The sequence below is a fragment of the Hyposmocoma kahamanoa genome, unplaced genomic scaffold, assembly GCF_003589595.1.
Source record: "Hyposmocoma kahamanoa isolate Upper Pololo Valley unplaced genomic scaffold, ASM358959v1 62, whole genome shotgun sequence".
NCBI classification, from domain to species: Eukaryota; Metazoa; Arthropoda; class Insecta; order Lepidoptera; family Cosmopterigidae; genus Hyposmocoma; species Hyposmocoma kahamanoa.
Genome location: NW_020653850.1, coordinates 23073542 through 23100827, shown reverse-complemented (window position 1 = coordinate 23100827; position 27286 = coordinate 23073542). Strand labels below are relative to the sequence as shown.

General features: G+C 36.4%; 1 protein-coding gene across 1 annotated transcript; it reads left to right on the top strand.

The window, feature by feature from the left end:
• Positions 1–11993: 11993 nt before the first annotated feature.
• Positions 11994–25943, top strand: LOC113229395. Its single transcript, XM_026462966.1, has 7 exons — positions 11994–12008; positions 18342–18476; positions 18632–19956; positions 20251–20402; positions 23303–23478; positions 23759–25080; positions 25364–25943. The coding sequence occupies exons 2-7, from the start codon at positions 18348–18350 to the stop codon at positions 25563–25565; spliced, it is 3306 nt and encodes a 1101-aa protein (XP_026318751.1). The 5' UTR covers positions 11994–12008; positions 18342–18347; the 3' UTR covers positions 25566–25943.
• The last annotated feature ends 1343 nt before the right edge of the window (positions 25944–27286 follow it).

The window sequence follows — 27286 nt, the reverse complement described above, 5'->3', positions numbered from 1 at the left end:
GGAAAATGACATCTACTGGTAATGGAATAAAACTGACAATCGGTTTGCTATGTATCGTGTAATTGAATGATTACAATAATGTTTGTCCTTGAAAAGTGGAGCAATGTGGAGTACTGTGGAGTACATTGCTCCAATAGCGAGCAACAGCTTGTACTGTTTATTACGAGTACTAATATTTCCTCATTCAAACTTAACCACTTCGCTTATTTTAGAGACAGCTTTAACAAATAAAAATACGTGTTCCAACTTTACTTTCAAAATAATTTCATATCATTTATTACTAGTATTATAATTGGTATATTGAAAGTTAACCAAAATGTAAATAATTAGAACAGTGAAAAACGATCTTTCATACAAATTATTTATTGCAATAATAAAAAAAAAACAAAAAGGGCACAACTACGATTCTTATCAAAATTGATTTACGTATAATTAAGCTACCTAGTTTTTTGTAGAAATTAATCTCAATAATTATTGGAAACACAGTAAGCTCAAAAGGCTAAATATAAATATATGCTATTTATTTATTTATTTAATCTGTTTGCACAAACAGTAATGTACAAATGGCAGACTTAATGCCATAACGCATTCTTTACCAGTCAACCATTGGGCCAAACAGAAAAAAAATGTAGTGCTACACTTCAAACAGACAAAAATAAGGAAAAAATATCTTAAGCCAAATTTTTATAGTTACTTAATTTATACGGTATAATAAACAGAATACAGCATAAACATACTTAATATACTTATATAATAAACAATACATAAGTACATGATAAATATACCTAATATACATTGACTTACAATTATACTAATATAGTAAAATATAGAAAACATAATATTACTTAGTAAAATATAACAGTACAAAATATATACGTAACCTAGTTAGAATAATAATTTAACGTGACAATTTAACGTCTATATTATATTCTATATTAGGTTGTTATCAATTCGCGAGGTTGCCAGCGCGCCGCCCGAAATATCAACCTGTGCAAATAAATACTAGGTGGACTAATTATTGGTTCGATTGGACTCGATACCACCCAATATCAACATTTACGAGATCTTTACCTGTTCTAGTAAAAACGTCTGACCTCTAGCACTGACGCAATGCCCGCGAATGCGGCAGACGACTCGGTGTAATTGCGCCCTTTATTAGTTACTTCCACAATATTGGGACACTATTGTGACTCTCTCTCTCTCTCTCATCTGAGCGTTGTCCCGGTTGCGTCCTCAGCAGTGTTGCTGCGGAGCCCGGGGTCCGCTTTCCTGCTTTTTTTCCTCTACTTTGCTCGGTCTCCTTAGTGGTGAGACCATTGGCACGCATATCACCCTTGGCGACGTCAAGCCAGCACTTCTTGGGTCTGCCCCTTCTACCGGGGCCCGGCGGAGGTGGCATAGCCAGACATTTGTTTCCCACGTAGCATGCCGGTTTCCGTAAGATGTGGCCGTACCAACGTAGGCGGCTTTCGTCGTCCATAGATAGCATTGTAATTAGTAACATTGGTGACAAATAGATGGCGCTATTCGATAAATATCTAAATTCTCGTACTACCTTTTCTCAAAACATTAAATAATTAATGTAATTTCTACATCATCATGCTAATTTACCCTTAACGTCATAGTTTAGGCACCAGTCTTCCATCCACAGACATATATCTAGATAGACGCCGCAAGTACAGCAATTTCTACGAAAACCAAGCGTGCTACATTTTTTGTACCCACTATGACGTCACAAGAACTATTTGGTGATGGAAACCTCCTTCCGCTCGCTCTAAATCGATTGATTGAACGGAATACGCGTAAACACGCGTATTCCATTCCATTAATCGATTCTAAATAGAATCATTTTTGTTCAAGTATTTGTTCATTACAACTAGTCAAAATATTAATATAGTAGAAAAATACTAGATTAAGATAGTTACGTCCTTTATTTTACTTGTTTTTAAAAAAATTTGAATACTTAAATAAAATTAATACTTTAATTTTTAATCGACTTCAAATATTAAAATTATTGTCCTTCCATTAAAATGAACTTATTATATATAACATCTTTTTGTAACAGAAAATCTTATCGATTAACTTAAATAATAAAAATGCACGTCAATATATGAACTTGCGACTGCCTTAATTAATTTTACTAGATGGTTTTCTGTTGGTAATTGATCAAATTGTTGCAAAATGGCAAGACAAATGAAAATGTTACTGCCGACAAAATATGATAAAATATTATTAATCAGAAGAGGTTTACTTAATGACGGCCTCGTGTGAAATTTTTGAGATTTGTTTATTATTTCTCGGATCTCTAACTCTGCTACTCTGCATATTTGGATAGCATCTTATATGGGATAAACTAGACCACCTTCGTCCTTGAAAGCACCGAACTCATACGTATGACCAACTCCAGTAAAGACAGCGTACTGTTAATTCTTTGCATTATATATATTTTTGTATTACTCGTACTACATATCCGGTGATGTATGTAATTATTTGCTCACTATATTCAGACATTTAAGGCAACGTGCTGCAAAAATTATTTGACGAAATTACAGATGCTACTGATAATAGACACTACAAAACTGAAAAAAAAAGAAACATTACTAAACGTTATAACAAAAGAGTTATGGAATATTTTTATAATATTGCTAAGGTCATAATAATTTTTGTCCCTGTGTTTTCAAAATCGATCAGAATCGAGAACAGTGTTGCCTAACGTACACCACTAAATGTTAAATTTGGCCAAAATAATGTACAAGCGGCCGTACCACGAAATTGGATGCATTATACAAAAGTGCGTTCGTTCGATATTCATGGAGTATTAACAAAGGATCACAAATATATCGCACAAAGTAAAAGCCGCAATGTATTACAAACATCAGGCATACACTCGGTTGCATATTTGTTTTCTCGAAATTCGTAGAAAATAATTTAAAAAATCAAAATATTGTTTTTAAAATAAATTATGCATCTTCTAATTACAAAATCACTTGCCCGTAGAAGGAATCGTCCCTGTTTACCCGTTCACCCATAGTGACCATCACTGCAAAAGCACCATACTTTTGCAGTTTATAAAAGCACAATTAGTCAATTTTCGCGTTTTCGACTGATGTTTATGTACGATAACCGTCGAGCGCGTTCTGAAATGTAGCTGCGGCAACTAAGTGAAATCCACTTACTTTGGGCACGCGAAATACTTACACTTGCGGCGTCTATCTAGATATATGCCTGTGCTTCCACCTCACAATTTAACTGTACGATGTTTCTTAGTTTAATTACTCTGTAAAATGTATTGTTAAGGTGGAAAAGAACAATAAATTGATTTCATTGATTGATCAATATTAATGGTCTTAATAGTAACAATGATATTGTAAAATGGCAACATTGGTTAATTTTTTAGGGTTGATTTGGGTGCGTTATGGTGTAACTCTATTTGGTTTATCAGTCATTTTCAGGTAAGTTTTTTGTACTCAAAGTTGGTGATAATTTTTATTATTTAATTACTCGAATCGTGAAATATTAAAGAATATTACAGGTTACCACATTTAAATATTAAATAATGCTTCTTGATGACATTCTATAAATATTTAATAAAAAGAAATTGTCACCAAAATTGAGTACAAAAAACTTACCTGAAAATTACCCTTACAATGAAAAGTAATTTGGAAATACAACCGTAATCTTCCGTATTTAATTGCTGCACTTCTGTAACAATATGTAAGAATATTTTCTTTTTTTATTCTTGTGTTTACTATTAATTATTTTATACGGTCGTGTAAATGGTTTTTTTCGTAATTTAACTGATCTTGGTCTTCCTCACCCGGCCACTGGCGTTTACGCCTATGGAACTCATCATCACCAAAGCTGTTAATGTCAATAAATTTTGCTAATATAAATGCGGCAGGCGTGACGACCGGGTTAACTTTCATAACATCCCTAATAAATAACTTTAACAACGCGGCTTATAACATGTAAACATGAGTTAATAGATTAAAACGGGAGAGGACCTAAAATGTGTATAATGTGATGTGTTGATTCTATAATAATAATAGAGTTCATAATCTTGTCATGTCATTGCTATCTACTGGTTGTATCGCTGGTCTTATAGAAAAATTACAGCTGGTTATAGAATAGAATAGAATACGTTTATTTGCCAGAATACAGTAATGCTGAAGGTCTTAAATAAAATAGGTACATTGTATTCAACCTGCAAGCAGATGTGCAAATGTTAATATCATGTTTGGTTTCTATCGTTAATTGCACTTCAAATTAATGTCAATTTTTATTTGGAAATTCTAAGTATCACTACAGAAGCAATGTGTCAAAAGCAATTTTGTCAATTGTAATTTAAAAGTATGTCCTTGCATAATTTAATTTCATTTGGCAGATTGTTGTAAATAATTATACTCATGTTGAAGCAGTTTTTCTTATAAATTACTTTATGGCAACGAGATTGGTACAAAAGATTCATAATTTTTGCTCTAGTCTGCCTTTGATTAGTTTCACCACGTGTTTTGAAATATTGAGGATAAGTTTTGACAAATACACAGATATCCCTAACATACATGCATGGCAAAGGCAGTATGTTTAGTTTTTTAAACAGCGTTTTTACAGCTGTTGTCGAACCACCCACCGCAGAACACTGTTCAGAAGAAGTCTGAATCTTAAAGCCCTTTAAGCCAGTTAAATAAAATTGCTTTTATTAATATGAAAATTAAACGACTTCTAGTAATGGCAGTAGTGGGAGCGGTAGCATTTAAAAAAATGTCCATAACATTACACCTTGTAACACGATTTTTGTTTCTGGGTTATCAATTCGATAATTATTATCTAATTGGTTTTATATAAAAAAAAACATTTAAAAACTTTATTTCCTTGGAAAAACTTTGTTTTTATGGTCAGGTCAGGACAATGAAAAGTTGAACTTTGCTTACTGTTTCCATAGCGAATACTTTAAAATAAAACGATATGTTCATAGACGCACTAAAAGTATTCTGAAAAACGCCTTTCTTTTCCTTTCTAATTTCACAAACTCACAGAACGCTTTATCTACAAGAAGCACCAACTGGCACCCACTGACCTAATCTATCCTTCCTCTTTCTTTTTTTTGTACCGTTTCCCATTATGGAAAAGGCAAAGGCACTAAAGCGCCATACAGCCAAGTAATAAGAGTAATTTCTTAATCCCACCAATATTTTTTTTATAACATCAAGCGACGGAACGAACAAGTCGTGCGCCTGATGGTAAGCTACACGCCTGTCCATAACAGTTACAGAGCTTTAAATTACAAAGATCTGAGGTGCATTGTCACTGCGCCCGTCACCCTGAGACATAAGTTGACAAGTCTCATTTTTTTTTTTAATATATAATAGACACACGCTTGGCCACAATCTCACCTGATGTTAAGCGACGATGTGACCGACGATGGGACGCGTTTGCCTAAAAAATGCCTATTCACTCTAGCCTTGAATAGCCCCAAATTGTACTTTTCGGGAAATACATATTTATTGCCGGTAGAGCATTCCATTCCTTTGCCGTACGCATCAGAAAGGAGGAGGCAAAGCGCTTAGTGCGAATAGGTGGAATATCAACGACATAAGAATGGAGTGCTCCGGACCTTCTAGTCGACCGAAGGAGGAACGGTGAGGGCGGAACCAAATTGAAAAGTTCCTGCGCACACTCGCCGAAATGTATCCGATAGAAAACCGACAAGCAGGCTACTTTTCTGCGATGATCGAGATTTTGGAGCTTCGACTCCACAAGAGGATTATTGTTAATAAGTCTCTTTGCTTTACGCTCCACCGAGTCCAATGTGCCTGTGATTTCACCAGCTCTCTTTCCCTTCAAAACCGGAACACAGGAGGTAATGCTAACATTACTGCTTGACGGTAGAAATAGGTAAGGTAAGGCAGTACTACTTACTTTTGTTTTGTTATATAAAAATATTTATACGAAATACGCTAAATTAGATTATGTTTCCATAAAATTATTTTGATAGTTCATCGACTATGTTTAAAATAGGTCTTAAGATAAGATTGATCGGAGATTACTGGGAATTCATGTTATCTTAATAAATGGCTATCATAATTTAAAAAAAAACCTAAAATTTCAAACACAAATTTGATAATTTTCCTACTATTAAAAAAGAATAAAAATGTGCCAAACAATTATATAAGTTAATTGATCTCGAACTGAGATATAATGGAATTGGCCACTTAGGGTCGTATTCTAGAACTCTACTCAATGCTCAAGTCAGGATTTGAGTATGGTTTAAAGCACTCGAAATCATACTCAAGTCCCTGCCATTAGGGTCGTATTTCCAGTGCTTGAGTTGCCAGTGCAATCCTGACTAGAGCGTTGAATAGAGTTCTAGAATACGACCCTATGAGTGCTATATACGGAACACTAAAAACCAGAATAGAAACATTCGTACGCCAAACGATTGTTAAAATAATCACATCGACTCATCCGAAGAACAAAGCCCGATGTGATTATTAGCAAAAAGAGAATAAGTACGTTACGACAATAATTTCGTTATTCAAACTAAGACCTATGTAAAGGTGTTTTGCAAATTTATATATCTTATTTCGTTTCGGAAATATAAAATCGAACAACGATCGATCTGACATCCATAGCGAAGAAGAACGAACTAAATGTACTATGTTCTGAAAACAAGTAGTCTTGCACATAGATCTTTGTTCTACGGATGAGTCGACATGACAACGTTGAGATGGTCCTACCGAGAACACTACCTATCTTATCTTTTCTTCTGCTTTAACTGCTTATCTTTTTTCTTTATCTTCCAAGTGACGGGACGAACAAGTTGTTGGTCTGGCGGTAAGCGACACGGCTGTCCATAACACTTGCATTGTGACTCAGCTTTAAATCACGAAGATCTGAGGTGCAGAAGCACTGCGCCCGTCACCCTAAGACACAAGTTGACAGTCCCATGTGCCTGTAATTTCACCAACAGCCTCACCCTTCAAAACCATGTACGTTTTTGCAATAAGATTCCGGAGAATATATTAAGATTATCATTTCCTAAGTTTAAAACTTGCAATAAAAATATTTTAATTGAAAAGTCGTTAACAAAATTTAAGAGTATGTGTTAGATAAAGAAGTATGGTAAGACAACAAGAGTCTAGATTCCACACACTTATGATTCAAAGTGCATTTAACTCTATTTGAAAAGAGCAATCCCTAGAGTTTCTCGCTCGTTCTTCTCAAGGAGCAGTAACTTAAATATTTCTTTTTTCACAAGTTGGCACAAGCCAGCGCCCCCGTATTGTGTAACAGAACTTTACCACTGCAGCTAGAGTCTCGTGTATTATTTGGAACGTAGATGGGACAGGCTCTGTCTCGTGTTATGTTGAGGTCACGCCAAAGTTTACGCCTCTAGCACCCCCCGAAGAACCACGTATATACATAGAGGTCAGAAGGTCACCATTGTACTATGATCTTGAAATTGTAGAATAGAGAAAACACGATTTGAAAGTTCAAAAAATATATACTCTATAATAAATATATACCTACTGTCGTTTATAAACGGATGTTGTATAGTGTAACCACATAATAATAATATGTAAATGCACCACACTAAGGGTCAAGCACTAGAAATCATACTCAAGCCCTGACTTGAGCATTGAGTAGAGTTCTGGAATACGACCCTAAATGTCAAACTAGAAATTATAGAACATGGTTAAAAATAAACATTTTACAGTTTTCGCTATATCTTCTTCTTTTAAATACAGCAGTGGATAAATATATATTATGTTTAAACAAAAATGTGAATTTAAAATAGTAACATTTTATATTTAAATAATAACAATTACATAATGGAATAATTAAGTTAACATTTTTGAATAACAACTTTGTAAAGATCGAGTTCTTAGGTTTTCGCGATTGTTACACATAGGAAATGAAACTATTTTTCCGGATTTAAATCGCGCTATATTTTTTTTTCAAACAAACCGACGTTTCGGGCCCTTTACAGGTCCCATGGTCACGGTTGACTGTAAAGCCTTAGGTACTCAAATGTATGGGCCACCTTAAAAAAATTTTAAAAATATATTGGTATACGTAAAATACAGACGTTGTGATGGCAAATTTTTCCTTGATGTAGTATCGTAGGATAGTTGGTAACGTGCTACGTAAAATAGAGTGTGAATCACGTATTTAAGTTAAAATGCGGCACGTGGCTAAAGTAGACAGCCGCGTGCGCAGAGTTATACCGTAGAATTTATAATAATAATAACGCACACACTCAACATAGCCCCGCACTAGGGAAACCCTGTGTCGCGGGTGCCATGGACACACACATAGACAACCACAAAGTACACCCAAACTCACGAGAGAAATAAATGTAGGCCATACAAATATTTGTCCCGGCCCGGGAATCGAACCTGGGGCCTCTGCATGGCAGTCCGGCATGGTAACCGTTCGGCCACGGAGGCAGTTATGCGACCATACACAATCTATTTTGAAGTTGAAATTGTTGGTGGAAATTTTAAAATTGTCATAGTTTAACATCACTTCGATGAAAGTTAATAAATGAAAAACTTGTTGAAATAAAGTTTACGTTCACAAGAACTCGAAACATTCAACAAATTCATTTTTCAGATAGCGCAACGTAAACGGAAGCATTGTAGTTAACAGTGAAGAGGTTGTAGACTGCTAATGTGCAGTGACTAGGATCACGGCAATAAAATAGAATACTCCGGTCCACATAATTTATTCCATAAGTAAAGTCGAAAGAAAAAAGAAAGGCTGTAAAAAGAAAGGCTATAAAAAACAGGTACAACGCTACAACACACTCCGTACCTAAGTACTAAAAACGTGAGACAGATTAACCCCGAAAGGGCCGAGTTATTACTAGGTTAGATTGGTATTAGAATTGGCACATGATTTAGGTTGGAAACTGGTAAAAGAATCGAAAATAGACGAGCAGCACTGCTCGCTTCAGCGATTGAACAGAGAGCGACGACGGAACGAATCAAAGTGAGAATGACGGGCAAAGGAATTAAAGAACGATTCAAAATTTGAAAACAAGTGGCCAGGAACCAGAGAAAAGGTGATAAAAAGGCGGAATGACGATGGAAGGAGGTCGCATCGTCATAACACCTTCGCTTTATGGATGTGCTCAAGAGACATCTACACACTTGCGCTATTGATCCATCAGGTGGGAGAGGCTCGCTTCACATAGGTCGTCTTGGCGGTCTACTGTCCATAAAAATGTAAAAACATTCGAACAAAAGCGAATCGAAACATTAAGCGAAAAACGCCAAATGAGTAGAGAGAGACTCAAGCCCTCCAGTACATTATACTGTTAACTCTGCAGGACTACTTTATTGCTTTGTTTATGATCGGGCATTTAAGACAAAATTCGGTATGGCGCGTCTTAATAGGGCACACGCTAGGAATTAATCTCACGGGTCGCTGTTATCCCAATCGTAAGGAGGGCTATAATTGGCTTGCATACTAGATTTCATGGTGTCGCTATCTCTGAGGTCCCAGATTCGATACCCGGCCGGGTCTATAAACTAACGTTCGAATGTTCTCTCGGGCCGGTAACACAAGTGCTTTAGTTGCTTTGGGATTCGAGGAACGTATGTAATGTTGTTGTTCAATATTAATCAAATTAAATTATAGTAAAATTTATGGTCGGATTTTTTTTTTTTGAATTAGGCCTGAAATGAAAAAAGTAAAATAACCGACCTGTCTTTTGAAAACTCTGCATTGTTTTATTATATGTAAATAGTACGAACCCTAAAAAGGGTGGGGTTGGGCTCGGCCTGCGCGTGGTCAGTACTATGGGCGCTTGATGACCTGGTTCCAGATTCGAGCCCTGATTTAAGCCAATTTATGAAAAAAACATTTTTAAGTTGGTTTTGCAGGGTATTCTGGTTATTACCCTCAGAATTAACACAGCTCTTTACTGGCAGCCATATTGAGAAATGGCAAAAAATAAATTTTGACTGGTAATTATTATTAAACACCCGTAGAGAACCCCACATGCCGATTTTCAGTAGAATCAGAGCAAATTTTTATCAACCGCCAAAGAAGTTTGTATGGCAGCCATATTGAAAAATGGCGAAAAATAAATTTTGACCACAAATTATTATTAAACACCCATAGAGATTTTCAATCGAGTTAGAGCAAATTTTCATCTACCGCCAAAAAACACTTCTATGGCAGCCGTATTGAAAAATGGCGATAAACGAATGTTAATCTCGAATTATTATCAAGCACTTCTAGAGATCCCCACGTGACAATTTTCAGTCGAAACAGAGCGAGTCTCTTTCTGTTGCAATTTTAAATTTTTTTTACGATTGAGCAACTGGAAGCCAACATTACTCGCGTTATTCGCCAACGACCAATCGAAATGCTCGAACGCGTCATCGAAAATTAGAACTGCAGAACGGACCACGTTAACTGCAGTTACGGCCAATATTTGAAAGAAATAATCTTTAAAAAATAAATGTAACGAATGGTTTTTTTGTATGATAACCCGATAAATTTGTTTTTATTACATTTTTTTTAGTTTTAAAAAATGTACCTCCAAATGAATCACCCATTATAACCAGAAATAGAGACGAAATGTCATTTCATTTGTTTGAAAACTATTCAGCCAGATCATTGCTGTCACAACTGCGCTCAGATTGACCAGCCCGAATTCGAAACAATTGACGGGTGTCGTCAATTATTTCATTTCAAATCGACCAGTTTACTTAACTTGACGAAAATTGCAAAATTACAAATTAAATATTTAATTACCGATGTAATGTAATTCCGTTTGTTTTGTAATTAGATGTTTTGCTGTTTTTTCCCACACCTCTGAATGGAACAGCCCCCATTGTTAGAGATATTATCTTTATTACAATAAATACAGAATATTTTTGGAATATACGGAGACGTATACACACGTCAAGTGATCCACGTAATCAAACCGTTACGATATCGTACCGATTTAGTCGTTGAACTGCTTTTTCGTATTCACGTGTGACGTCAACGAGTCAAGTATAAAGCCATTCGACTGGTATATATGAACCTAACTTAAATCGACTCTAAACGACAAGTCATACGTAAAATTTTGACAGTTCTTTCAATAGACTTTCGACGACTAAATGTCAAATTTTACAATCCAAGATGTCTATTGACTTACAATTATATGGACGTCGGGTCCGCGCTAAAAAGTGTCCGAACTTATAGGGCGTTAAAATCGTATACAGAGCGTCATTCACGCTTTAGTCTTCGTTTGTTCGACTGACAGCGAAGCAAGCAAAATTAGATAGTATACTGCGATGACATTACAATTTAAATTCAACGTTTTAGCTTTTTCATATTCCTTTACATGTCACTACGTGTAAATAGGTTGACTTGGGACATTTTTTTTCGTGGTTTTTGTATTAGACCCGTCGTCCATTTATTTGTAAGTCAATGAAGATGTCGTTCATTAGTTGTTACGTTTCGATTCTACGCATATCAACGTTCGTTCAAGCGATACGTGAATACCAATTTTGGATAGAACTACGATCGAACGACTACGTAACTTCAACGATATTTTGAAAGCTTGATCTTACGTGAATCACACTACATTTGTTGGCGCTGTACTATTTAAGTTTTCTAATTTGTGATTTCAGTGCAAACGAGAGTTGATGTTTAAAAGTGATATAAGGCCCATTTGCCTGATGACTTGCCAAGGATGGATGGATTATTTCGTCTCTACTTCTGGTTATATACTCGATGAATCAATATGACGACTTGAAGTGTAATTTGCTTACTTAAGAAATGAAGGTTGTTTGACTTTGAAAGAAGGAAATTTAAAAAAGACAAAGCAAAAATAAAAATAAAATACCACGAAAAATAATGAAGCAGACATAATCCAATTTTAAACAGTCAACACTCAATTTAAATAAACGTCATGTGTGTGGCGTATATAAGAGGGTCCACATAGTTAATGTCACAGCTGAGTAAAGTCTGTGACTCTGATTTTCAGTGGACCCTAAGCCCGAGTGAGTACCGCTTAAAATGTAAATGTGAAAATTTATTTATTAAGAATTTTTGGATTATTTTTCACCACTCTCCAGTAGTTTTGTTATGATTATGAATGCAAAGGTCACACATACAGGAAAAATTTTTTCGTTTAGATGTTACTAACGACGATAAATGCCGAAAAGTCAGTACAAAAATGTATAACAAAAACACATAGGAGAATTTGTACGACTTGGTAACTGGACCCGTGGCTAGAGCTCAAAGGTTTGAGCAATGCTACGGTGCAGCAAGGACGTGGTTTTTTCTGTGCGTTCGAACTTTGTATTTGGTAAAAATAATTTTTATTTCCTCGATATTTCGTCATTCCGTTAGTCACACAGTCAACCCATGACCATGGAACGTGTAACCGTTTTGAAATATTAGGAAAATAAAAATAATTCAAGCCGTCATTGACCTACCAACAAAGTAAGTGATAAGAAATGACGACCGAGTGGACATCTACCGGTCGGACGTTCTACGTACCGCGCTGCAGAGATGAAGTTTAAAAAGACCTGAATCACTGCATTTTTTTGCACGTCTAGAATATTTTGTAGCAAAACATGTTTGTACCGATTCTTCTATTTGTTATCTTGATCACCATGTTTCTAGCAAATAAATAATTTGATTGATTGACTGCGCCATCGAAGTAGGTAAGTAGGTACCATGGTAAGAAACTTGTAAACAAAAAAGCCGTGTTGACCTGACGCTTTGATCTATACTGCCTCTAAAGCAGAGGCCGTGAGTTTGAATCCCGGCTCGCATCGCCAAGTTTTTCGGAATTTATGTGCGAAATGTAATTTGAAATTTACCATGAGCTTTTCGTGAAGGAAAAATATGCCATGAAACCTGGACATAGAGGAAGGTGCAGATCCTTCGGAAAACGTGTTATGTCCCCAAGAGGAGACCCGTACCCAGTCGTGAGACTTTGGGTAATGGGTTGGTGATGATTAACCAGTTAAATTTTAAAATCTATATCATCCATCATGTTGTTTACATACCGTTCCTCCATCAAGTATACCAAGTAACCGCGAGAATTGCAAGCCCATTACGATTCTATGCAAACTGCAATAAATAACGTCCCAAAATCTATAGTGGGACCCCATAATATGACTCCCGCCCTGCAATGAAGCTTCGATAACAAATGGATTTCGTGTCACCAACCCTCATAATGTCGTTCACAAATGTTTAATAGGCCATTTCAATATCATTCAAAACGTAGAACAGACACGGTAGGTAGTTTTATGCATAAGTTGTTTTATCTTTTGATGTTGTTTGTGTTTAAAAGGATGGTGGTACAATTTTTAACACAGAAAAATATAGAAATAAGAAAAATAACAAGAAATACAATGATAGTGCAAATATACAAAAAAATATAATTACGACTTCGTCGAAAGAAATCCTCTAAACACCGCAGATTACATTCGCCTTAAAAGATAAAAACAATGTCTACCTATTTTTAAGTCTTTTTATTTTATTTTGTGTTAAAGTTCGTTCGTGGCAGAAGGAATGAATGGCATCGAGACAAACCCAAGTAAGGTTTGACGGCGCTTTAGAATATCTATTTATTCTTATTTACGTAAATCAATAAAATAAAATAAATAAAAAACAACATTCCACTACCTCGATTTCGGGTAACTATGGGTAAGACCAATTGGAAATTAATAGGAATTGGTTCTAGTTTGGTTGTACTTAATAGTGACATAGAATGGATTCCGTTGTTCTTAGTGATACTAATACTACATAAAATTCCCTAATTTTCATCATCATATAAGGACTGACTTCACCCACTGCTGGGTATAGGCCTCCATGTTTTTGTGCCACTCCCCACGGCCCTGCGCTAGTTTCATCCAGGTTCGCCCCGCGAAGCTTACGATGTTGTCTGCCCATCTCGCCGCTGGACGCCCGACATTTCAGTCGCCCGACAACTGCCTCCGTGGCCTAACGGTTACCGTGCTGCCACACAGAGGTCCAACATTCGATTCCCGGGCCAGGAGAAAAAATTGTATGGCCTATATTTATTTCTCTCGTGGGTTTTCGAAAACAATGTTCGAGTTTCGGATAGGTTACCATTTTCAACATTATTCACTACAAATTGTGTTCATATGCTCACCTGTCTACGCGGCCGAACGGTTAGCATGCTGTTCTGCCACGCAGGGGTTCCGGGTTCGATTCCTAGACCGGAAGAGATATTTATTATGGTCTACATTTATTTCATTATCATTATATAAACATTACCAAGGCCACTAAAATCCGGCTGGTCCGAACTCTGGTTTTCCCTTTATTTCTGTTCGCTGCAGAGAAAACGCTCCGTGAAAACGAGAAGAAGAAGATAGACGCTCTGGAAATGTCGTGCTGGAGAAGAAGGCTTGGGTATCGTGGACAGAATTTCGTTCAAACGCCTCCATACTCCAAGAACTCAGCATCAAGCAGCGTCTGTCTACTGTAAACTCGCATCCTAAAATTCTTCGGTCATGTCTCAAGACGGAATTTTGACTCCATATACCGTCTTGTTGTACAAGGCAGAGTGGAGGACACTAGACTGCGCGGAAGGTCATCCATTTGATGGACTGATCAAATAAAATCTGCAGTGGGCAGTCCTTTACATGAGTGCACGAGGGAGTCCACCAACATAGAGAGATGGCGAGTAGTCGTGAGGCAAGCCACATCAGCCGTCAACAAACGTATTCCGTGATGACTACGACCACTCTGTCAAGAGTGATATGAAAGAGAAGAAGAGACATTTATTTCTCTCATGAATATGGGTGTAATTTAGGATTGTCTATATTATGCGTGTCCATGACACCCACGATATACAGTTTCTCTAGTGCGAGGCTATTAGTGTGTATTGGTTATAAATAAATATATACGTTACATTATGGGTAGGTTACATACACACATAGACAACCACAATTTACACCCAAACTCACGAGACATAAATGTAAGCCATACTAATATTTGTTCCGGCCCGGGAATCAAAAGGAGAAAATGTTATAAATGTTGTATATCTACACTTAGAAGCCTAGCCTTATATGGCGAACACCTACTTACTTTAACTTTGTTCACTTACAAAACTCCTGGTGTAATTAATTATTTATCAGCAGAATAAGTGGTTTTTTTTATAGGAATGAAACTATTTTTCCGGATTTAAATCGCGTATATTTGTTTTTTCAAACAAACCGACGTTTCGGGCCCTTTACAGGTCCCATGGTCACGGTTGACTGTATAACAATCGCGAAAACCTAAGAACTCGATATGGTTTTTTTTATTTAAAACTGTGTGTCATTAAAACAAAATAGGAATTACTTTAGCGTCCACGGCTACGTTTAGGTAAAAATCACACAGTTGTCCTCTGATCTGTCCTTTATAATGTTGTGAAAAACTCGACGACTAGCAGTACCTACCACGAAAATATTAACACCGAACATTTAATTTTTTTTATGTGACGGGACGAACTAATTGTGGGCCTAGCAGTTGCAGTGCCACTCAGAGAGACTCACACTTTAAATCGCAAAGATCTGAGTGGCACTGCCACTGCGCACGTTACCCTGAGACATAAGTTGACAAATCCCATGTGCCTGTAATTTCACCAGCACCTGTCAAACCTTTAAACGCAGTCATGCTCTTAGAACTGCGTGGCGGCTTTATGATTAAACGTCAATTTTTGGATTTTATTATGTAATACATAATAAGTAAGTGAATTTTAGTTCTATTCTCCTTTTTATGTATAAGAATCAGTTGTAATTACGTTTCTGTGTTACTATTATACATATATCACTCGAGTAAACCGGAACGCAGTAACGCTCATATCATTGCTTGGCGGCTGAAATGAGTAAGGTGGCAGTATTTCCCTATCCCTAATGACTTAATTTACTGTAATAAGTATTAATAATGTAGGCTTTAAGTAATCCAAATAGTTTGTACAGATAAAACGGTCGCCGAATACTAAGGGCCTCTTCAGAACTTGTGCATCACAGCCCACGTTGTTCCTTATTTTACTGCCCAACCGACGTCCAGCCCCATATCTTTCTACATTAGTTTTGATTATAGTCACCCTACTTACCGACCCTTAGGATTTACGAGAAGGGAACTATAACCTGTGCGCGCACAGGAACCTTATAAGTTCAGGTCTTGACCCCATATCAGCCAGTATACAGGGTTGTTCCAGACCTCTGTCACTTCACTTCATCCGGTTCTTCGAGAACCTCTTGCCTCGGGTGAGCCGCCCCGGGTGCACGTACAGTACCCTCCCTATTTTCCAGATAGGTACCGGAGCTGTAGGCACGCTCACTTCCCGTTGCGCATTGCACAAGTAGCAGTTGCCATCGCTAAGCCGTCGACTCTGAGTCCACTACCAAATATCCTCATTGGTGGCGGAGCTGTAATGCACGCTCACTTCCTGACGCCGAAAAACGACGTCTCTCCAGTTCCCAATAACCTAAGCGGCTGGAGAGACCGGAGGATACCTAGCTTATCCTCTACTAGCTCTTCGGGCTAGTGCCGGAGATGCCAGTCGCAGTGCCCTGTGACAATGTCCGGACATGGCTTCCAACTTAAAGGGCAACTCACGTGTCCCGCGCATCACCTCGCTTCAGATCCTTGACTAGACTTAGTAGCGACTAAGACGCGCTAGCTGCTCATGAGACAGATACCCCGGCCACACCCAACCGGGGCAGACAAACATGTCCGTTTCTGCAGCTAGGCACGGACCACAGTCCGTACCCAAATCCGGGCCCATCAGTGATAAAGGACAGAGCAAAGGCATATCACTGTCTGAGGGCTTGGCTCGGACGCCTGCTGTACCCTGGTCTTGCCATCGAGCCCATTGTCTCTCTGGAAAACCATATTTCTCGGGTCGGTAGACAGGGACAACCAACGACCACACAAATAACGCTTAAACTCAAAAAAACCCTAAAAGGTCAGTTTAAAACCCGAATAGAAAATGTTTCCTTTTTAGGTTGCCAATATCATCGGTAATACGATAAGATAAACTAAAACCAGATAAAATGTATCGTGACCGTATTTTTTTTATTCAACCTACGTATAATCTTTATGTTATCTAATACCTGTTACCCGTTATAAACAAAAATTGCATCATCAATACCTGTTGTAATCGCTTTCAGTAGGTACAATTTTTTCAATTATAGGTACTACATATTACAATTTGGGTACATTTTTTTGGTACTAAATTTGTCACGATTCGTTAAGATACACCCTTCTGACATTCAACAAATTTAGTCTTATTTCTCAGGAACTAATCGGCAAACAATTTTTTTAAATAATAGGTTTTTATAGTAAGTAATTAAATAAAAATTGGTTATTTCAGGTACTCCCGCCATGTTGACTGTCAATATGGCGGGTGTACCTTTAATATTGCTATAACTTCGTTCCGATGGAGGTTTTTTAAGCACAGGTACTAAATAGTACAATTTAGGTACATTTTTTTGATACTAAATTTGTCAGATACAACCGCCATTCTGACTCTCACCCGTCTGTAATTACTGCATAAATCATGTAAATTGCTTTTATTCTTTTTGTTTATCTTCTATTATTATTCCTGTTTTTTGTTTATATACAAACACAGTTTGTTTGTGTTTGTACAATAAACAGTTTCCTTTCTTTCTTACATGTTTCGCAATGTACGTAGACGCTCGTTGTATTCAACAGCGCGTGCATATTGTCTCGGTCCGCCCGTACCTTTTACAGTGCTTGGGCTAGCGTCTGTTTGCGATTTCAACATGTGGATCTAGCCGCTTCGGTACTGTGAAAAGGGATGACGCCAAGACCCGCGTTTCCGTACCCGCCGCCGTGCCTGCGCCTTCACTTTGAGTTCAATACGGGTGCGGGCACAGGCAGTGACGGCAACGGCGGCCAGCAACTACCCTCGTTTGATTCATTTTTATTAGTCAATCACAAGATTGCACACTACACTAAAAACGTCACTTTCCAAAGTCTCATTCACACTAACAATTGCGTAGTACCTAACGCTGTTGTCTCATGTTGGAGTACACGAAAGGAGCCTGCCTCCGCGTACGACGTACATACAGCGCAATATAAGTTTCCGGAACTGGCCACTTACATAAACAATATTTAAAAAGTAATTTTGTAATTACTAATTATTCAATGATGTCATTTGAAAATGGAACTCTTTGGGTGTAGAATACAGTTTGTTTCATCTGATTGTCACTTGTTTTTACATTGTGGCGTCATTTTAAAAATTGCTTGTTTACATCATCATGGATTTAACTCGTGAAAATTTTCGTAGTATGATTTTCTACGACTTTAAACCATATTAGTTTTTATTTCTTGTTTAGAAGACAACAATGGCGAACGTGCGAGTGTGTGAAGGCCTCTTGCAAGGAGAAGTTGTGCAAAATAAGTACGGCAAATCATATTACAGCTTCAAAGGAATACCTTATGCGCAGCCGCCGCTGGGAAACCTGAGGTTTAAGGTACATCCTTAAAATTTTGCTGTATCATATCAATTTTATACAAATCCAACAATATTATAGAACAACAAAACATAAAAAATCATTATTATCAGTAATAACGACATATGTGCCACTGGTAACAATAACAGTGACATTTTATTTATATTCGCTTCCAGGCTCCACAGCCGCCTAAGCCATGGGAAGGAGTTCGAAAAGCAACTGAGTTTGGGCCTATTTGCTATCAAGTAGATTTTTTCAAAAAAGATGCGCCTTCAGGCAGCGAGGACTGTTTATATCTCAACGTTTATACTCCTGACACCAAACCAGACAAACCGCTGCCTGTTATGTTCTGGATTCACGGAGGTGCTTTTTACTGGGGAAGTGGTAACGATGACTTTTATGGCCCTGATTTCCTTGTCAGCCACGATGTGATACTAGTGACTATAAACTATAGACTAGAAGTATTAGGCTTCCTTTGTTTAGACACCGAGGATGCGCCTGGCAACGCTGGCATGAAAGACCAAGTTGCAGCACTGAGATGGGTTAATAAGAATATTAGTCATTTTGGAGGTGACCCCAATAATATTACAATTTTCGGTCAAAGTGCTGGTGCTGGCTGCGTTGGATATCATTTGATATCGCCAATGACTAAAGGACTTTTCAAACGAGCAATACAGCAGAGTGGAAGTTGTACTTGTCCATGGGCCCAGGTTGTTGAACCTCGGGAGAAGGCTAGAGAGTTCGCAAAGAAATTAGGCTTGGATTCAAATGATGATAAAGAATTGTATGAATTCTACAAATCACAACCCATTGAATCGTTGATTTTAACCAATACGCCTTCAAATGACTCGGAAGCCGCAAAATCACCCAACGCATTGAAATGGTCCGTAGTCAGCGAAAAACAATTCGGTGATAATGAAAGATTCTTTTATGGCAATGTTGATAAAGCGCTCCGTAACAATATTCATGTTGGTGTAGAAGTTATGGCTGGATATGTTGAAGATGAATTTTATGGTATAATAGGTATATTGGGACTTTATCTCGTTCCAGTATACATAAAACTGGCGAATGAATCACCAGAGTTCTTTGTACCGACGAAAATAAGTGCTAATAGCCCTAAAAACGTACAGTTGAAAGTTGCAAAAAAAATGCGGGAATATTATTTAAAAGGCGAACCAGCTTCGATGAATAACTTTGACCAAATCGCAAAATTCTTAGCTGTTGATTCATTTGTGTACGGAGTAGTTGAAACACTGAAGTTTAACAAGAAGAAAAACAAAACTTACTCTTATAAATTCACTTGCAAATCCGAAAGGAACCTTTACAGTAAATTGTACCAATTGGAAAAAGTTTTTGGAAATAGAATGTTTGTCAGTCATTGCGATGATTTGGCTTACCTATTTGAGCCTAATTACTTGAAGCAGGAACTCGAAACTGACTCAAAGGAATTCAAGTTGATCGAACAAGTAACAAAGTTGTGGACAAATTTTGCCAAATTTGGGTAAGATAACTTATATCATTCGTCTTAATTAACTTTTAGATGACGACGACGTTTACAATATACAATAGAAAGACAAAGTTCAAAATTAATATTCCTAATTTAGTTAACAGAATTTCATGACATTATCAGTTATTTTATTGGCAAAAAATTAAACAAAGTCACGCAAAAGACAAACTAAAACCTACAGCACTTACAACTTTGGAGCTTTAGACCGTTTTAATAATGCATGGTTGATTATAAATCTTAAGTTCGTATATTTAGTTCTCGTGTATCACATTTTAATTTATTCCCCAGAAATCCGACTCCAGATTCTGAGCTGGGCGTGCAATGGCCTGAGTACTCGGTGAAAGGCAAACACTACTTGGATATCGGAGAAAAGCTGACTGCAGGCACTGCCCCAGACGGAGAAGAGATTCAGTTCTGGGAAAATATTTTAAAGAAATATAGTCCATAAAAGTAGTTTTAGAGTACGCGGACTCCAAAACGAGTAAATTGATAACAAAACAAAATACAAATTAAATATTAAAAACACCAATTACTCCATTGACTTACAATTATATGGACGTCGGGTCCGCGCTAAAAAGTGTCCGCACTTGTAAGGCGCTAAAATCGTATACAGAGCGCAACACTCCGCTTTAGTCTTCATTTGTTCTACTGACAGCGCGATACTGCGATGACATTACAATTTAAATTTCGAATAGGTTGACTTGGGACATTTTTTTCGTGGTTTTTGTATTAGACCCGTCGTCCATTTATTTGTAAGTCAATGAATTACTCAAATTATTTATGTATGTGATACATCCAGTGTAAGCTGACACACGGCTCGATATTAGTGGTCATACCATGCGTCCTAGCTAGTAATGTAATTCATCGTGTATTCGTTTTTGCCTTATTATTAATTTAATCAATTGTTTTCTTTTTTAAAAATGGCGGAGGCTTTATGATGCGCCCTTAGATAATCCACATAAAACTAAAAGAACTTACGTATGATCTTTTCGATAAATTTTCTATAGTTAAAATAATATGTTTTATAATTATGTAACAATATACGTCTAAGATACGTGTTATGCAATTTTTATCAACTGTTTTTTGTAGGAATATTGTGCTGCAATATTATCTATCTACATCGGCATATATGTATTTTTTGATATTAAGCTGCCGATGTAGATAAATATGTTTCTATCAGTAATATTAAAATGGTGTGTAAATATAACAGTAATAAATAACTATTATTCGAAAAATTACTCGTACAATGTACACACATAATAACTGCATCCATGACTGAGGTCCCAGGTTCGATTCCCGGGCCGGGAGAAATATTTGTATGGCCTACATTTGTTTCTCTCGTGAGTTGGGTTAGGCAGCATATTCATTCAATTAAAGTTTTTGTAATCGATTAATGAATCGAAAATTTAATCATAATCGAACGAATATCTAAGTGTAAGGATTTGAAGGAGGATTTAAAATTAGATTTCGGTAACTTTAAATTTGCTATATAAGATAGAAGATGGCGGGTGGAGAATAGGTTATGTAAGAAAAAAAATCTAATTTCATGTTTTTGAATCATATATTTTTTTATAGTAAGTAATCAGCAACGAAATCGCAAAACCCATTTTATTATGTAAAACCTAGTTATTCCAACAAATTCAATTAAACAAATCGATTCATTCAATTAGTTTATCGATTTGTGGTTGGCAGTACCGTTGGCCGTCACTAAACTAGGGTCGGGTCAATGGTCTGCTTGTTTACTTTTCTGGTACAATTGATTGAATAAGACTATAGTTTATGTATTTCTCATAAAATCGAATGCACCCAGTTACTAACTAAATAACTTTAATACACGTGTCCCAGTTAGATTTTCTCGGAGTAAAATAACTCCTCTGTGTCCACCGCTACGAAAAACAGTATTTGGATCCAATTCTCCCACCTAAAGACTAAACAAATGGGTAAATGAACATAGTGACCGATTTGATATTCATAGTGACTCATTTAGCAGGATACGTTCCGTTATACTCTCAATTAATTGAATATGTACTTTTTTCCCTTTTTTTCTTGCAATTTTTTCCTTTACTCAACAAGTACTTACTTTAATATTTGAGTAGTTTTTTTTTTGTAGTAAGCCGAATGTAATATTATATTACTTTCACTATTGATTGTTGCTGTTGTTATAATGATTGTTGATTTTTCCTTTTACTTGTTGTTAAATCATGTTGTTAATTTAATAGTCTTTCTATTAATGCAAGTGGTAGTTACCTGTAACTGTTTGATACGTTTAGTTTAAGGTGTTCCTAGCTTACGTAATTAAGATTGTAATCAAATGTTGGTAAATTTTAAACCATTAAATAAATAAACTCTAAGAAACCCTAAAAGATCTTACAGCTTAAAACCCGCACAAAAAATAAAATTTCCTTTTTAGGTTGCCAATATCGTCGGTAATCTATCTATCGGTGATCCGATAAGATAAACTAAAAATGAGTTAAACCGTATCGTGAGTAATATCTGTATTTTTAGATACAATCTTCGTGTAATACCGGTAACCCGTTATTTTAAAAAATAGCATCATTAATACTTGTTATTCAACAAGTATGTATGCTAATAAAATACTATTTTTCTATGTTAGCTTTCGGACCGCCGCAGTTCTGTCTAACTTATTACCGCATTGCTCGTCATTTCATTTCACTGTAGTATAAATTTTCGGCCCAAAAGAAACACCAGCACAGCCCGCGTAGCGAAAGCGCTACGGTATTGCTGTGACATACAAGCTTTGCATTTTTTGTCCAGTTTTATCGGTTACCGGTATTCAAAGATAATTTAAATAGATGTTATCGTCAATTACTTGAAGGTAAGGCAGTGGCACTTTTTCTATTTAAATCAATTTGATCGTAGATTGCGGTAATCAAAGGATTTGTGCAGTGAAATTGCCATAGGGTTTCCATTAAACACCCAAAATCTAATAACACAAATTTCCTATCAACAAGAAGTTATTTATTTTGCTTGCCAATTAACAACTGCTTAATATGAACTGAACTAATGAATAACTCACTTATTTAAGTGGAATTTTTTCAAACCAGTCCGTAGCCCTTAACTATGAGCCGACTCGGCCTCTCTCCTCCTAACGCACGAACTAATGTCCAGTAGCGGACGTTATTCGTCTGAAATTCTGAAGCGAGGTTAGGAGGCGGTAGTTTTCTATTTAAAATTGCTTAGTACATAAAGTTCTACCTAAGGAAATTATTTAATAATTTATTACCCGATTGTTTAAAATACTATTCAAATTATTACTTTTCCATATTTTATGATAAGCCCACTAAGTTGGCAATATCACGCTGATAGCGGCTGTCCTCAGTTTTCGGAAAATCATACTTCTTTTTAAATCATGATCAGAAGTCAACAATGGCGTACGTGCGAGTGAGTGAAGGCCACTTGGAAGGAGAAGTTGTGCAAAATAAGTTCGGCAAATCATATTGCAGTTTCAAGGGAATACCTTATGCACAGCCGCCGCTTGGAAACCTGAGGTTTAAGGTACGCTTTCAACATTTTGTGAAATGTTTATACAAATTAAGCATAGGCATAAACTTTTTACTATTGTGTTATTACTGATGTTATTTAAAATTTTGGTCTAAGTAACTATTTACTTGCATTGGTGTCATATCGGTGATAAGAAGCCAAACCAAAGTAAGTAAATAAATTTTATTTGCTGTATCATATCAATATTTCACAACACCAAAACGTTTTTTACAATTGTTATCGTCTGTGCTACTTGTAATAATAATAGTGATATTTTATTTATATTCACTTCCAGGCTCCACAACCGCCTAAGCGATGGCTAGGAACACGCAAAGCAACAGAGTTTGGGCCTATTTGCTATCAAGTTGATAGTTTCAAGAAAGGTGCACCATCTGGCAGCGAGGACTGTCTGTATCTCAACGTTTATACTCCTGATACCAAACCAGATAAACCTTTGCCTGTTATGGTCTGGATCCACGGAGGTGCTTTTTACTGGGGAAGTGGTAACGATGACTTTTATGGCCCTGATTTCCTTGTCAGCCACGATGTGATACTAGTTACTATAAACTATAGACTAGAAGTATTAGGCTTCCTTTGTTTAGACACCGAGGATGCGCCTGGCAACGCTGGCATGAAAGACCAAGTTGCAGCACTGAGATGGGTTAATAAGAATATTAGTCATTTTGGAGGTGACCCCAATAATGTTACAATTTTTGGTGAAAGTGCTGGTGCTGGCAGCGTTGGTTATCATTTGATATCGCCAATGTCTAAAGGACTTTTCAAAAGAGCAATACTACAGAGCGGAAGTTCCGCTTGTTGGTGGTCCCAAAGTAATAAGCCTCGGGACGACGCTATAGCGTTAGCAAAAAAACTGGGTTTTGATTCTAACGATGATAAAGAACTGTATGAATTCTACAAATCACAACCCATTAAATCTTTGATCTTAACCAATGCACCTTCGAATCAAAGTGCAGAAGCAGCTGACGCAGGTAAAAAATTTACAATTGTCAGTGAAAAGGAATTCGGTGAAAATGAAAGATTCTTTTATGGCAATGTTGATGAAGCGATCCGTAACAATATTCATGTTGGTGTAGAAGTTATGGCTGGATATGTTGAAGATGAATATTTTGGTATAATAGGTATATTGGGACTTCATCTCGTTCCAGTACTCATAAAACTAGCGAATGAATCACCAGAGTTCTTTGTACCGAAGAAAATAAGTGCCAATTGCCCTAAAAACTTACAATTGGAAGTTGACAAAAAAATGCGGGAATATTATTTAAAAGGCGAACCAGCTTCGATGAATAACTTTGACCAAATCGCAAAATTCTTATCTATTGATTCATTTGTGTACGGCGTAGTTGAAACACTGAAGTTTAACAAGAAGAAAAACAAAACTTACTCTTATAAATTCACTTGCAAATCCGAAAGGAACCTTTACAGTAAATTGTACCAATTGGAAAAAGTTTTTGGAAACAGAATGTTTGTCAGTCATTGCGATGATTTGGCTTACCTATTTGAGCCTAATTACATGAAGCAGGAACTTGAAACGGACTCAAAGGAATTCAAGATGATCGAACAAGTAACAAAGTTGTGGACAAATTTTGCCAAATTTGGGTAAGATAACTTGTGATTTATCATTATTGACTTTCAAATAACGATGACGTTTACAATATACAATAGAAAGATGAAGTTCAAAATTAATATTCCCAATTTAGTTAACAGAATTTCATAACATTATCAATTATTTTATTCATACACTCATACACTCAAAAGGCAAACTAAAGCCTACATACAGCACTTAAGACGTTGGAGCTTTGGTACGTTTTAATAATGCATGGTTGAATATAAATCTTAAGTTTGTGTACTCTCGTGTTTCACATTTTAATTTATTCCCCAGAAATCCGACTCCTGATTCTGAGCTGGGCGTGCAATGGCCTGAGTACTCGGTGAAAGACAAACACTACTTAGATATCGGAGAAAAGCTGACTGCAGGCACTGCCCCCGACGGACAAGAGATTCAGTTCTGGGAAAATATTTTCATGAAATATCTTCCGCAAAAGAACATTCAGAGTACGTGGACTCCAAAACGAGTAAATTAATAACAAAACAAAATACAAATCAAATATTAAGAATACGAATTAAACTTATTTATGAATGGCACACATCCAGTGTAAGCTGACACGCGGCTCGATATTGGTGACCATACTATAAGCATTCTAAGTAGTAGTGTAAAGGGTAATCATCGTGTATTTGTGCATTTGTTTTCTTTTTGACCTTGAATAATGCACATAAAACTAAAAGAACTTACGTATTATCTTTTCGTTATGTTTTTTTAATCAAAGTAATATTTTTATAGTTATATATTCGTGTTGCATATCTATCTATCTACATCGGCATACAATGTATTTCATCATTAAGCGATGATGTAGATAAATGCTTATGTTATTATCTAAATCATCGCTATATGTTTATCTCGCGACATGGGCTTTGTGCAATAGCTGTTTGTGTATATTCGGTATTGTGCAATTTAAATTTACTATTTAAGTTGATTATTTTTTCAAGTGTAAATGTTGTATGTGTCAAATTTAATTATTTTTTTCATGAGTAAATGTTGTAATTGTGGTGTTCTATTTTTATGACAGGCCACGGCAGAATATCAGCGAGGGCTAGGTAATTAGCATGGTCCTCAAATGCTGTGTCATGGACCTTTTTGACATGCTTTTTTTGTTTCCTTATTTGTTTTTTTTCTATTATTATTATTAGATTTCCTATTTTTTCTATTTTTTTTTATTATTTATGAATGAATTATTCGATATTTTATAATTGTTTGTATTTTATAATGTATTTGGCATATCAAATAAATACGATTTTTTTTTTTATGTTAATAACAGTAATATTAAAAAGGTCGTAAATATTACAGTAATAAAAAATTACACTTCCAAATATTACTCGTCAAATACAAACAAACAATTTACTAGTAGTTGTTATTACTAATTGATGGCAATAAGCAAGTAACGCGTGGCTATGCTCCTTAAAATGTAGCTTGATTAGAATGATACGTAACAAAAAGGTCATGGTCGCCTAATGGTTTGACCTACCGGCTCAAGCGGAGGACCGTAGGTTTGAAGCAGCTGTTACACCTCAGAGTTTTTGGAAATTAAATTTGAAATTTACATGAGCTTTTGAGGAAACCTGCACGTCGAAGAAGGTTCACAATCCTCATTGGGTCAGCGTAGCGGACTATGGCCTACAACCTCGCCTCAAGGGAGACCCGTGACTAGGAGTTAAAATAACTCGACACTCGAAATAAATCGACTGAACTACGAATTTTTTACATCCGTGTTATAAAATCTGAAATTAACTATAGAATCTATAGTGCAACACAGACAGCCTCTATTAATTGATTGGTGTTTAGTATACACTTCGCTTGCCGGTCTGATGCAGCAAACGAATAGCTTAAAGCTGAAACATGAAAATCAGCAATGCTGGGTCTTTATCCTTTTTGGCCACATTACGATTATTTTGTTTTAATTGTTCAGATATGTTCGTTTATGTGTTTTGTGGATAAATAAATGTCTTTTTATTTTATTTTATTAATAAGCTCCATCCCACGAATAATGGCGTAAAGGCGTGACACCACAATTTGTTAATTTTCAGTTAAATTGCCATAGATGTAACCGAGCATGCCTAAATAATAATATTTTTACATACTCATTTTCAAAACTAAGAGGCAGTTGCCTCACGTCGAACCTATGTCGAACTCACGCTTCGAGAACGTTGACGGTGTAGAGTTGTGACGTAGTGTAAATAAATCTATTAT